Here is a 14566-nt window from a genome sequence, read left to right as displayed (position 1 = left end):
CTGCGAGTCTGTCGGTCCCTGGAGCTGCGGTCCTCTGCTAGCCTGATCCGCAGCTTCAGCCTCCACAGCCTCCACAACCTCCACAGTCCTCGGCGCCGCCGCTGGCGCCGCCGCCCGACCCACAGGCCGCCGCAGGCCGCAGAGCCCATGAGGGCGCGGGCACCGCCGCCGCCTCTGCGGCGTCGCCGTCGTCCCAGAGCGCCCCGGGCTGGCGCGGGCATGGCCGCGGCATGAGCGTGGAGCCGCCGCCGGAGCCAGAGGAGAAGGCGGCGTCGGAGCCCGAAGCGGGAGCCATGCCGGAGAAGCGCGCGGGCTCGCAGGCCGCTGGCAGCAGCTGGGTGAGTGGAGGCCCGGGGAGGCTGGGTGGGGTCGCACCTGGGGCCAGCGAGCCCAGGGCTCCGGGCGGGGTCTTCGGCTCTGGGAAAGCCGGTCCTTTTCTGGAGGAGCCGAATTCATCACGAATACGGGTTTTCCTAGTGACTGTTCATCCTAGACAAAACTTTACGGGCTTTGGTTATTGTTTCAAAAGGCGCCAGACATAGGACAGAGAATATAAGTAGTAATGTGGTTGTTTCAGAGTTCTCCATCCCTGTAACTGTTGATAACAGTTTTCCTGGCACAGTTTCTGCCCAGGTCTACTTGGACAACGGTATTTTTGAATCAGACTATCGGCCGGGAAGTTGGTGGCAGATTTCGGGCAGCGCCTCGCGGCTTCTTCCGTGTCCTCCGGGCGTCGGAGGGGCGGTCGCAGCCATGAGGAGCAGAGTTTCAGGGGCGTTTCTGGGGACCGGCTGAGAAGCAAGTTAGGCCGGCCTCTCTCCAGTTTTACTTTTACTTGAGATCGAGATTGCTTCTGACAGTAGTGCAGAAGCAACTGAGCCCTGACTTAATTGGCCTGGTTTCGGCAGAACAGGCCTTGGCAGTGTCAGTGGTTTCATATGGTGGAATATTAAGCCTAGAGGATCTGTGGTTTGTTGAAAGCCTAAGTGTAAAAAGGATTTTTTTTTTTTTTTTTTTTTTTTTTTTTTGGTCTTAGGACACTGAATAGAAACTGACACAATGGGAAAGCTTTTCCAAAGAAAAATGGAAATTTTATGAAAATTAAATACATGCTCTCGGCTTTAGATTTTTAGCTTACATGTCTAATTTTGTTTTTAGTTGAAGAATGCTAAGTGGTTACATGAACGTATTTGGGGATGTAAATCTCTATTAGTAGGTTGGGAGAGCAGGTAAAGCAGGAGGAGCAGTAAGTAGAATGGAGCCGGCAAAGTTGGTTTCTAGTTCCTGGTTTTGCCTGAACAACGCGCACTCTGGACAGGGTATTGAAACCTTCAGTGCCTCATCTGTAAAATGAGGACTTAGTTGAAGTCCCCTCCCAACCCAAGTGACTATTTTTGAAAAGCCTTTCAAAGTCAAGATCTCTGTAATATGAGAAGCTTATCTTGTTGGGGAGAGAAATTCTGCAGGATTGCTTTCTCTTATTTTGATTTGCGTTAAGTAGACTTGTCCTCTTCCTGTTCCCTACACAAAACTAAAGCACGAGTTCCTCCTTCTGTCTTCCATAAATTGATGGACAGTAATTACTGACCGGTGGCCCAGCTAGTAACCTTCGAGGTAGCTTCCTTCATCTCTTCCCATACTTACAACAACCAGAAAGTCTACCTAAGTTTACTAGATACAGATTTTAGGCTTTTATTCTCTCCTATGCATTCTTACCCTCATTTCTCAGCATTTTTGACCCAGATTTTGAGTGTCTCTTTCAAGGCACCAGTCCGCCTTCCACATGCCTGAGTAGTGTGTTCTAGCATGTAAAGATGATCATTACTGTTATCATTAATTTTTTTCATTGGCTCCTTATGGCTTACAGAATAAAAAATAAATTGGCAGGTTGAAGCATTATCAGCATAGTGATTAGATGAGCATACTTGGAATTCCAGTTTCCACCTTTAGGTAAGTTAATGTAACGCCTCCTGATTAATAATAATATTTACCTCATAGGGTTGTGAGGGTTGCTGCAACTTGGCATCTAGTAAGCCCTTAATACATATTAATGTTATTAATTCTCAATATTCTTTGCATATATGATTGATCGCAATCTATAGGTGATCTTCTGACTGTGATTAAAGGAGTAGTTGTCTCCCATTTCCTAGTGTAGACAGGAACTACACCCCAAATTAAATTTGCTAAATTTGTGTGCTTAAGAGCAGAAACTTTTGAGGGATGTTTACTCAAATAAACCTAGACTCAGTTTATTCCCCAATTCTTTCTCTGTTGGGTCCTGATGGTAGCCTACTTTTGGGCACAGATAGGTTTCTGCCTGGTCTTTCCTCTTTGAGAACAAATGGAGTTAATGTTAATAAAGTGTGATGAATACTGAGTTTTCTTGGTGTTTGCTGAAGTGAGAAGACTAGCATGAGCAGGTAGCAGTGTTTTTCTGAGTGTGTGGACGTTGGGAGAACAGTGAATGCTTTTTTTTTTTTTTTTTTTTTTTGAGACGGCGTTTCACTCTTGATACCCAGGCTGGAGCGCAATGGCGCGATCTCGGCTCACTGCAATCTCCGCCTCCTGGGTTCAGGCAATTCTCCTGCCTCAGCCTCCTGAGTAGCTGGGATTACAGGCACGCGCCACCGTGCCCAGCTAATTTTTTGTATTAGTAGAGACGGGGTTTCACCATGTTGACCAGGATGGTCTCGATCTCTTGACCTCGTGATCCACCCGCCTCGGCCTCCCAAAGTGCTGGGATTACAGGCTTGAGCCACCGCGCCCGGCCAGTGAATGCTTTTAATCATATATGTTTGTGTCATATGCTTTTACTCCCAAATTGTGCATTTTTTCTGTTTGCAGTTTCTAATGTCACCTCCAGGTGCTTTGTCCTATAGCCCCCATGACTTGATTTCATTTTAATGTGTTGGAATTTCTTTACAGCTTGGTTCCAGTGACACTCATGTTTTCAGGTTCTTAGATGGTATTAGTAATCACAGGCAAGACTGTCCCCCGGACAACTTTTTGTTGTTGTTTTCCGTTTTTTGTTTTTGAGATAGGGTCTTGCTCTGTCATCCAGCCTGGGATGCAGTGGCCGGTCATGGGTCACTGCCGCCTTAAATTCTTGGGCTCAAGCAGTTCTCTCACCTCAGCCTCCTGAGTAGCTGGAACTACAGATGTGTGCCACCATGCCTCGCTTTTTTGTTGTTGTTGTTTTTAATTTATTTTTTATAGAGATGGAGTCTTGCTTTGTTTCTCAGGCTGGTCTCAAACTTCTGGGCTCAAGTGATCCTCCTGTCTCACCCTCCCAGAGTGTTGGGATTACAGGTTTGAGCCACTGTTCCTGGCCTGACAACTTTTTTCTACCTTGTTTGGCAAAGACATGTATTGACTAGAAAAAGATACTGGCAAAGAGATGTGATAATATGAAAAATAAGGGAGAATCCAGTATTTACTCCAAGAGGTCATTTCCTTCTAGAAAAGGGAGGTATGTGTTAGCTGTTGGCATTGCTGTAAAGGAACACCTGAAGCTGGGGAATTTATCGAGAAAAGAGGTTCTTAGGCTGGGTGTGGTGGCTCACACCTCCCTAAGCTTATATGCCCTCTGTATATCCCTTTTGGCAAAATATCTGTTCTTGTCTTTTGGCTATTTTTATTGTTGTTGTTATTGGTTGGTTGTTTTGTTGTATTTGAGTTTTGACCGTTCTTTATGTCCCTTGTCAAATGGTTTGCAAATCCATTCTCTCTAGTCTGTGGTCCATCTTTTCATTCTCTCAGCAGTGTATTGAAGAACAGGAGTTTTATATTTTGATGAAATTTATCAGTTTCTTTTATAGATCAGGATTTTGGTTTCATATTTAAGAAATTGGTGCCTAATCCCAAATCATAGGAACTTCCTTCTATGTTTTTGGAAGTTTTACAGTTTTAGATTTTACAATTGGGTTTATGTTCCATTTTGGTTACATTTTTTATATGGTGTAAAATATGGTTGGATATTATTTGCTTATGGATAATCAATTGTTCATTTGCTGAAAATACCTTTTTCTTCACTGAATTGCTTTTGTATCTTTGTCAAAAATCAGTTGTCCATATATCAGTCAGTCTCTGAACTCTATTCTGTTTCTTCAATGTATTTGTCTTTACGTAAGTACCATGCAGTCTTGATTACTGGAGGTTCATAAGACTTGAAAACTAACAGAGTTAGTCCCCCAATCTTGTTATTTTTGGAAGTTATTTTAGTGATTCTGGGTCTTTGCATTTTAGAATTAGCCTGGTAGTTTTCACAAAAAAGCCTTTTGGGACTTTCATTGGTATTCCGTTGCCCCGAAGATCTGTTTGGGAAAAATTGATCAAGTCTTCTGATGCATGAATGTAGTATCTCTCCATTTATTTTAGATCTGTAATTTCTTTTCAGCTGAGTTTTGTAGTTTTCAGTTGACACGTCTTTCCCATCTTTTGTCGGATTATTCCATTTCATTTTTCTTGACATTACTGTAAATGGTATCACTACATAAATGTAAATTTTTTAAATTTAAATTCAAAATTGTTTGTTGCCAGTATATAGAAAAACAGTTGATTTTTTAAAAAAATTGTTTAATTGTGGTAAAATACACATAGCAAAAAAGTTACCATTATAACTATTCTTAGTGTAGACTTTAGTAGTGTAAATATATTTACGTTGTTGTGCAGTTGATTTCCAGAATTTTTTTTCTTTCCAAACAAATTCTATACCCGTGAAACAACTTTCCATTTTTTGCCACCCTCCCATTCCCTGACAACCACCATTCTCCTTTCTGTTTCTGTGAGTTTGACTATGTTAGACACCTCATATACATGGAATCATATGGTATTTTATCTTTTTGTGATTGACTTATTTCACCTAGCATAATGTGCTCAAGGTTTGTCCATCATGTCTCCCTCTGTTTCCCAGGCTGGAGTGCAGTGGCATGATCATGGCTCACTGGAGCCTCAACCTCCCCAGGCTAAGGTGATCCTCCCACCTCAGCCTCCCAAGTAGCTGGGACTATAGACATGCATGAGGACGCCCAGCTAATTTTTGTGGAGTCCTGGTTTTGCCATATTATCCAGGGTGGTCTCAAACTTCTGGGCTCAAGTGATCCACTCGTGTTGGCCTCCCAAAGTGCTGGGATTATAGGCATAAGCCAGCCTCTTTGCCTATTTTTAAAGTGGGTTATTTGCTTTTTGTGTTTATTGTTGTAAAAGTTCTTTATACATATATTCTCTATATTAACTCCATGCTATTGTGTCAGCGTCTCACGTTGCAACTTAATCGCCGTTGTAATAGTATTAAGAGGTGGGACTGCCAGGGTTATTCAAAGAAAATAGTAAAAATAAAAATGAGAACTTTAAGAAGTGATTAGGCAATGAGAACCCTGCCCTTAATTAATGGATTAATGCAGTGAGTTTTGTTATCCTGGGCATAGGTTCCTTGTAAAATAATGAGTTTGGCTCCCCTTTGTCTCTTTTTTGTCTTTCTACCTTCTCCCATGGGATAACACAACGAGAAGGCACTGGCCAGATGCCGTTTTCTCTGTCTTGAACTTTTCATCCTCCAGAACTGTGAGCCAATAAATTTCTTTTCATTATGAATTACTCAGTCTGTGGTATTCTATTGTAGCAGCACAAAATAGACTGAGACACTCCATCATCAGATAGATAATTTGCAAATTTTCTCCCATTCCGTAGGTTACCATTTATTTTTTTATTTTTATTTTTATTTTTTTGTGGATGGCGGTGGGGGCGCCTGAGGGGGACCTGAGCTGTGGCCGCTGCCGCCCTCCCTTTTAACACTGCCGATTTTGTCCTTTGATGCACAGAAGTTTTTTTTTTTTTTTTTTTTTTTTTTTTGAGACGGAGTTTCGCTCTTGTTACCCAGGCTGGAGTGCAATGGCACGATCTCGGCTCACTGCAACCTCCGCCTCCTGGGTTCAGGCAATTCTGCCTCAGCCTCCTGAGTAGCTGGGATTACAGGCACGTGCCACTATGCCCAGCTAATTTTTTGTATTTTTAGTAGAGACGGGGTTTCACCATGTTGACCAGGATGGTCTCGATCTCTTGACCTTGTGATCCACCCGCCTCGGCCTCCCAAAGTGCTGGGATTACAGGCTTGAGCCACCGCGCCCGGCCTGATGCACAGAACTTTTAAATTCTCATAAAGTCCAGTGTATCTATTTTTACTTTGTTGCTTGGGTTTTTGTTGTCATATCCTAGAATTCATTGCCAAATTCATACCATGAAGCTTTTGCCCTATGTTTTCTTTTAAGAGTTTTATAGTTTTAAGTCTAATGATGAGTCTTTGGTTCATTTTAAAAAAAGTTTGTAGTTTGAGGAAGCCCAACTTCTCACTCTCTTTTCTTGTAGTTTTAGTGTCATATGTTAGAATCTATTACTAAATCCAAGATTTATCTCTGTTTTATGTTTTTGAGCTCTTATATGTAGGCCATTAATCCCTTTGAGTTAATTTTCATATATGGTGTGAAGTAGGGTTCCAGGTTTATTCTTTACATGTGAAAAATTAGTTGCTCCAATACCATTTGTTCAAGAGACCATTCTTTTCTGGCACTCTTACTCAAAATCAGTTGGCCATACATGGCTTATTCCTGAATTTTTCCTTTCTATTCCATTGGTATATGTCTCTCCTTATGCCAGTACCACACTGTTTTGATCAAGCTTGGATAATAGTACAGCTGAGCTTCTCTCTCCTGATTTTCAGGGATCTCTGTCCTTCATTGCCTGGCATCCAGTGTGTCTTGGTTGTCTAAAGCAGGGGGGTAATTTTTATTGCTGTATTTTGGCCTGAAGGAGAAATGGCTCTCTTTATTTGTTAATATGTCCTACTGGGGACATAGCACTTTTAGTAGTCTTTTCAAATAAACCAACTTTTGGCATTTACAAAAACCCTATTTTTTAAGTTTTTGTTTCTTTAATGTCTATTGTTAGCTACTTTTTTCCATTCTGTTAAAGATTGATTTTGTAGCTCTTTATTGAGATGGATGAAAAACTCAGCTTTTCAGACTCTTTTTCTTTTTTTTTTTTTTTGAGACGGAGTTTCGCTCTTGTTACCCAGGCTGGAGTGCAATGGCGCGATCTCGGCTCACCGCAACCTCCGCCTCCTGGGTTCAGGCAATTCTCCTGCCTCAGCCTCCTGAGTACTGGGATTACAGGCACGCGCCACCATGCCCAGCTAATTTTTTGTATTAGTAGAGACGGGGTTTCACCATGTTGACCAGGATAGTCTCGATCTCCTGACCTCGTGATCCACCCACCTCGGCCTCCCAAAGTGCTGGGATTACAGGCTTGAGCCACCGCGCCCGGCCTTCAGACTCTTTTTCTACTATCCACTTACATTAATTTAAAATTAATAATTGTCTTCTGTCTGGCTTAAAAGTTTCTTCCTCTTATAAAATCAGTATTTCAATATGAATGTTACTATTTTGCCCCAGTGGGTTTCTACCTTTTCTTTTTTTTCACATCAGCCCTCGGCCATCCTCTCAATATTTTTATAGAGAACACTATCATGTCTACTGTGACATTCATTAAGGTGGGAGGGAAGGGGCACTTCCTAGGAAAGGCACTATGTATGTTGTAAAAATGTTTTCTCCCTCACTGTTTTCACTTTCCTATGCTTCCTACGCCCCTTTCTGCACTTTCTTCTTTTGAAATCTACTGTTTGAGAAATCATATTAATATTATTTATATACAGTATTAGACCTTTCTAGTGAGGCAGAGTAACCAGGCACCTAAAAACCTAGATGTTTTCCTGACTTTTAAATTTAATCTTCTTAAATTAAGTGAGTGTATCTTATTTCACTCACCTAGTCTTGCTAGAAATTTTTTTAGAATTCGTGAATATTACAATGTTCTAAGGAATGTGATATGCTTTTATTGACTATGACTAATTAATTCTCATGATAGCTTTGAAGTAGGTGATAGAGCAGTGCATGATTTAATGGTGAGAAACATGAGTGCATGGAGATAAACTGATTTGCTGAAAGTGACCAGGCTGACTGAACAATGGAGCTGGGACTTTCCTCAGCTCTGTTCCCAAACCTAATTTTTATTTGATGACAGCTCAATTCCTTCTGTTGCCTATATAGTCAATTTTGTTTTTCGAATTCAACAGCAGAGGAAGGAAAAAGACTCCTGAGTTATCTGAGCATTGTTTTTTGTTGTCGTTTGTGTGCCGTCACAGAGTTAGGCATTGTCATGTAGTCACTCCATGCCTAAATAGCTGCACTGCTCTACATTGTCTATTGTTAAATTAAGTCAAGGCACGAGGAGATCTGAAGAAAAACTGAAAATTCTGTGGGCAATCTGCTTCTTGATAATTACTGTACATCTGACTAATTGTTCCTATTTGAAAATAGCAAAAGATTATGAATTTTACGTAATAGTAGTTCTTTGTGCATAGATCTTAAAAGTACTTAAATAATTAAGTGAGAGTATCTTCTCTTTTGTACATATTGTAGAAGAGCATCTCTTTGTACTGTGATGCAGTAGAAGTACAGAAACTTCATTTAAGATCTGTAGCATGGTAATATGTTCCCTGAAGAAAAGTAGTGGCTTTATATTTTAAATTCTTAGCCAGCTTCTGACATGTGAGTATCATGGGTCATGAAAAAAAGAGTCATAAGATGGTGTGTAGTGAAATGTGGAGATTATTTTTAGCATTAGGGATCTTGAATACTGCTTTAGAGAAATCTTCAGTTCTTAAATTACCATTCTTTTCTAATACACTCCTTGGGCAGAGAACTTATGGAGGACAGACAGTTAATATACACTAAAAAAAAAGCCCCTACCCTTGACCTGGCAGTCATTCTTCAAGGAACTTACTGTAAGGCACTATTGGGACAAGACCACAGAGGTATATTTGTCAGATATGTATGTATTAATTGTGTATATATATTCGTGAAAGATTGTAATTTAAAAGGGACTTGGTGAAACAGTTGTGGCACATCCATGATATAGAGTACTAAGCTGTCATTAAAAGTGATGAAATGACTATGCCTATTGATATGAATATGGCGAATGTTTTTGTATAACTTGGCTACACAACTGTTTTATCACATTGAAAGTACATTTATATATTTGCATGGAAAAATGTTTGGAAGGGTTTATACCAAACTTAAAAACGCTAGTGATCATTGCTGGTATTGAAATTTTTGTTGATTTTAATATAATTTCTTGCCTGTTTCTTTATTTTCATTTATACATTTTCTACTAACCATGTATGAGTTACAAAGCCAAAAGAAAAAAATTAAAAGACCAATGGAAAGGATACATGAATACTGGAAGTCAGACACACTGTTTCCTCACAGACTTCTGGTCCTAAGCGTTTGGGTTGCCTCAAGTTCTTTCCTGTTTTCTGACCTATCTTTCCTCCTTCCTCATTGCCTGTCTAAGGATCTCCCTTTTGTGTAAGTTGATCCTGCTCACAGATATATATGCACTAGAGGATGTAAGGGGCCTTAGACACCAGTCCTAGTTTTCTCAGTTTATGTATGAAAGCACTAAAGGCCAGAAAATTGGTTAAAGACAGGAAGCCATTAATAGCAGCAGAACCAGGAATAGAACTCAAATTTCCTTGCTTCTACTTGAGAATTTTTTCCATATTATGTGAGCTCTTCATAAGTATGGTGATCAGACATCTCAGTTTGCCTTTTGTCTACACTTAATTCTTTTTTTTTTTTTTGAGACAAGAGTCTCACTCTGTCGCCCAGGCTGGAGTGCAGTGGCGGAATCTCGGCTCACTGCAACCTCCACCTCCCCCATTCAAGTAATTCTCTTGCCTCAGTCTCCCGAGTTGCTGGGACATCAAGTGTATGCCACCATGACCAGCTAATTTTTGTAATTTTTTTTTTTTTTCAGTAGAGACGAGACTTCCCCGTGTTGGCCAGGCTGGTCTCAAACTCCTGACCTGAAGTGATCTGCCCGCCTCGGCCTCCTAAATTACTGATATTACAGGTGTGAGCCACTGTGCCCAGCCTATGCTTACTTCTTAATAAGGACCCCCTTTTATTCCTTACTTATTTGAGACAAGTTCTTGCCCTGTTACCCAGGCTGGAGTGCAGTAGTATGATAATGGCTCACTTTAGCCTCAAACTCCTGGGCTCAAGTGATGCTCTCAGCTCAGCCTCTGGAGTAGCTAGGACTGTAGGTGTGCACCACCATGCCTGGCTGATTTGTTAATTTTTTTCTAGAGACGGGGGTCTCACTATGTTGCCCAGGCTAGTCTTGAACTCTTGGCCTTAGGCAATGCTCCCACCCCAGCCTCCCAAAGTGCTGGGATTACAGGCATGAGCCACCACACCTGACATCTCTTTTTCTCTTAAAAGTGTCTTATTTGTGTGATAAATGTTTACCAGGTTCATAAGGGAAACAGGCATAATGGAAAGTGTCACGCAGACTAACCCTGTAACTGGGATCCATTAATAGAAATTGGAATAGTTAGAAGGAAAGGCAGGTTGTAGAGTAAGATGCTTTTCATATGTTGAATTGAAGGTGTTTGCCAGGACATCTAAGTCATTATTTTCTAATCAGTAAAAGTAGCTGAGACATCATGTTGAGAGAGATATGTCTGTGAGCTTTCTTTGTTTGGAGATGGTAGTTGAAGCTGCATTAAGACATTCCATTCATTTTTAATCTATTGGGGGAAGATTAGTGAGCTCAGTTTATGAAGATTGAGAAAATGCATTACCCAGTATGATATGCATGCCTGAGGACACATGTTGATCCCATATATGGGTGTGCACATGTGACTGCTTTGATTTTTGTCTAGTGTAGACATGCTTGAACATTTATGTTTTGAAATATGTAATTATGCTGGGCGTGGTGGCTCATGCCTATAATCCCAGCACTTTGAGAGGCTGAGGCTGGCGGATCACAAGGTCAGGAGTTTGAGACCAGCCTGACCAACATGGTGAAACCCCGTCTCTACTAAAAAAAAATAGCTGGGTGTGGTGGCATGCACCTGTAATCCCAGCTGAGGCTGAGGCAGGAGAACTGCTGGAACCTGGGAGGCAGAGGTTGCAGTGAGCCGAGATCATGCCACTGCACTCCAACCTGGATGACAGAGTGAGACTCCATCTCAAAAAAAAAAAAAGTGTAGTACTTTGTTACATTATTTTTCTTTTCTTCTCCTTTATGTCACAGAGCATGAAGCAATGTTTTTTTTTTTTGAGACCAAGTTTCGCTCTTGTTACTCAGGCTGGAGTGCAATGGCGCGATCTTGGCTCACCGCAACCTCCGCCTCCTGGGTTCAGACAATTCTCCTGCCTCAGCCTCCTGAGTAGCTGGGATTGCAGGCACGCGCCACCGTGCCCAGCTAATTTTTTGTATTTTTAGTAGAGACGGGGTTTCACCATGTTGACCAGGATGGTCTTGATCTCTTGACCTCGTGATCCACCCGCCTCGGCCTCCCAAAGTGCTGGGATTACAGGCGTGAGCCACCGCGCCCGGCCAAAGCAATGTTTTTTTATAGTGGCTGGAAAGCATTGAGTAGTACTGATACATGCAAGCCTGGTCGATGAAGAGCCCAGTCTCTAGGAATTAGGAGCACCTCAGTTCAGATGCTGCCTGTGTAACTATGCATAGCTTATCACTTTCTTTCTTCCCAAGTTTTAGACAAGTTTGATCCTGGGAACAGTGAGAAACTATGCTCATGATTGTTCTTCGGGAGGATTTATCTGATGCAATGCCTGAGTGTGGAGAGATATAAGAGTTAAGTGATTGATAAGGAGGCAAAACCTAAGGAGAAAGGAGCTTCTGGACCAGGGGCTTGACCTAGTAGATAAAGATTGGCTGGGTGTGGTGGCTCACACCTGTAATCCCAGTACTTTGGGAGGCAGATACAGGAAGATTGCTTGAGCCCCAGAATTTGAGACTAGCCTAGGCAACATAAACCCTTGTCTCTACCAAAAAACAAAACCAGACAAAACAAAAAAAACCCAAAGCTTAGCTTTTGGTGGTTTGTGTCTGTAGTCCCAGCTGTTTGGGAAGTAGAAGGATCACACGAGCCTGGGAGGATGAGGCTGCAGTGAGCTGTGGTTAGGCCACTGCACTCCAGCCTGTGCAACAGAGTGAGACCCTGTATGAAAAAGAGGAAGAAGGGGCCGGGCGCGGTGGCTCACGCCTGTAATCCCAGCACTTTGGGAGGCCGAGGCGGGTGGATCACGAGGTCAAGAGATCGAGACCATCCTGGTCAACATGGTGAAACCCTGTTTCTACTAAAAATACAAAAAATTAGCTGGGCATGGTGGCGCGTGCCTGTAATCCCAGCTACTCAGGAGGCTGAAGCAGGAGAATTGCCTGAACCCAGGAGGCGGAGGTTGCGGTGAGCCGAGATCGCGCCATTGCACTCCAGCCTGGATAACAAGAGCGAAATTCGGTCTCCAAAAAGAAAAGAAAAAGAGGAAAAAGAGAAGCGATTAATGTGAGAGGTGTTAAGGAACTAGTAGAGGAGCTAGAAGCATATTGAATTTTGGGGAATGAGAAAAAGTAATCAGGTGAAAAATGAGTACAGTACTATCACTAGAGAAGTCAGGAGGAGAAACTCATTACTATGATTAAGTTTTTTTTTTGTTCATTCAAGTTTATTTCATTAGCACCTCTAATTTTTTATCCACATCACATCTTCTTCCTACCAAGCATTCAGTCTTCTTCCAATAGGCAGAACAGCATCTTTGAGGCTCCGTTTATAAGCCTGAAAGGAATACAGGATGTATCTCCAAAGATTAATATTCTGTATGTTTCTTCTGGAGTTCTCCCCAAATGTATAACCATGTAGCATCCAACAAGAAAGGCAGCATTTTCTTGCTTTCTCTGATCAGAGCCGGTAAAATGAACAATTTTCTTCCTTAACATTGCAATAGACTTCAATTTCTTATTTATCTTGCAACAATATCTGTAAACCATGGCCAGATTGAGTGGTCCAAAATCTGCGTAGAAGTTCTCATATTCAAGTTCATTATGCTGAAATAATGTACATTCGATGCACTCTTTGGTCTGCTGTAGAGAATGGCAAAACAGAGGCGATCTGAAATGGAAAAATTGCAATGTTCCTTCCAGTGATGTCCAGGTACTCGTCGTCCTTGGGGTCCAGGCGGCGCGGGTCCTGCGGCGCGGAACTGCGGCTCTTCTTCACGCCCGGCGAGGTCGACGAGCAGCGCAGCGAGCAGAGGAGCGCTGCGGCCAAGGTCGACCGCTGCTCGCTCTTCCGCTTCATGGAGGCGGCTGCGGCCCGTCAGGGGGCCTCGACCACGGCCCCGCGCGCCCGCCGAGGCTCTCGCCAGCCCCGCTCGGGCGCTCGGGGCGGCGGGCGCAGAGCGGCGCTGCGGGGACGGCAGACGCCGGCGGGAGGCGGCCGCGCAGGAGCCGGAGGAGGGGCCTGGCCCACGGCGCCTGCCCCGCTCCCTCCCGCCGCCGCCGCCGCGGAACCGGCGCCGCAGCCCTCGCTACAGCGCCTCCTGCCGCGGCCGGCGCCCCCAGCCCGCCCCCACGTGCCCTCAGCCCGCTGGCGCGGCCGAGGCGACTGGGCTGCCGCTGGCGGTCGGGGCTGCCCGGGGTAACCGTGTGCGCCCCCCGCTGACGCGGACGCAGACGCCGCTGCGGAGGCGCCTGGGCACAGCGGGACGCGGGTTGCGGGGAACCCATCGATTAAGTTTTCTTTTGCTGACTTTAAGAGTGCTAACTGCCCCTGGATGTGAACTCTAAAAAATACTTTGGCTGGACACAGCGGATCACCTGAGGTCAGGTGTTTGAGACCAGCCTGGCCAACATGGTGAAACCCCATGTCTACTAAATATACAAAAAAATTAGCCAGGCATGCTGGCGGTCACCTATAGTCCCAGCTACTGGTGAGGCTGAGGCAGGAGAATTCCTTGAACCTGGGTGGTAGAGGTTGCAGTGAGCCAAGATCATGCCACTGCACTCTAGTCTGGTCGACAGAGTGAGAATCGATTTCAAAAACAAAAAAACAAAAAACTCTAGAGACAACTCCCTAAATTGCCCAGGCTGGTTTTGAACTCCTGGGCTCCAGTGATCCTCCTGCTTTGGTTTCTCAACGTGTTGGGATTACAGGCATGAGCCATTGCCCCTCCCCCCTCCCCCTTTTTCTTTTTTCCATGCATGTATTTTTGAGGCTGGATGTTGAGAAAATCAGAGATAGGAATCAGGGAGAGATGTTGAAGGTAGAGACACTGGTTATTTGCGTCAAAGTTGTAGTGTCAACTGAGCGGATAAGATTGAAAGAGCAGGAGATTGAAGGGTGGGAGAAGGGTACTCTAAAGAAACTCTTGGGAATGCTGACATTTCTGATATTTTGCTCTCCTGATACTCGCTGGTGATCCTTATTGTTGATACTTCTTCTTGATCTTTCCCAGTGGTGGGCTTCCTATTTTCAGCATTCAGACTATATATGCCTTGAACTTTCTCTTAACTGTAGCTCCACCCCACCTCCTCAAGACTCCTTAGACTGCCTTAGAGAAAGATTATAGCTATTGTTAAATGTGTGATACCTGTCTCAAGATGTTCAGTTGAACTGTAAGATTGCAGTTTAGTGGGAGTA

General features: G+C 43.4%; 1 protein-coding gene across 1 annotated transcript in view; it reads left to right on the top strand.

The window, feature by feature from the left end:
• The first annotated feature begins 230 nt into the window (after positions 1 to 230).
• MFSD14B (major facilitator superfamily domain containing 14B) overlaps positions 231 to 14566 on the top strand; it is a 98349-nt gene continuing 84013 nt past the window's right edge. Inside the window, exon 1 of the mRNA XM_064361570.1 lies at positions 231 to 338. Coding sequence (XP_064217640.1) covers positions 231 to 338 — 108 coding nt within the window. The remainder of the gene's footprint in view (positions 339 to 14566) is intronic.

This window comes from Aotus nancymaae, unplaced genomic scaffold (assembly GCF_030222135.1).
Source record: "Aotus nancymaae isolate 86718 unplaced genomic scaffold, 86718_ANA_hifiasm-v0.15.2.pri h1tg000041l, whole genome shotgun sequence".
Lineage (NCBI taxonomy): Eukaryota > Metazoa > Chordata > Mammalia > Primates > Aotidae > Aotus > Aotus nancymaae.
The sequence above is the reverse complement of the archived record's forward strand: the minus strand, read 5'-3'. Positions and strand labels throughout refer to the sequence as shown.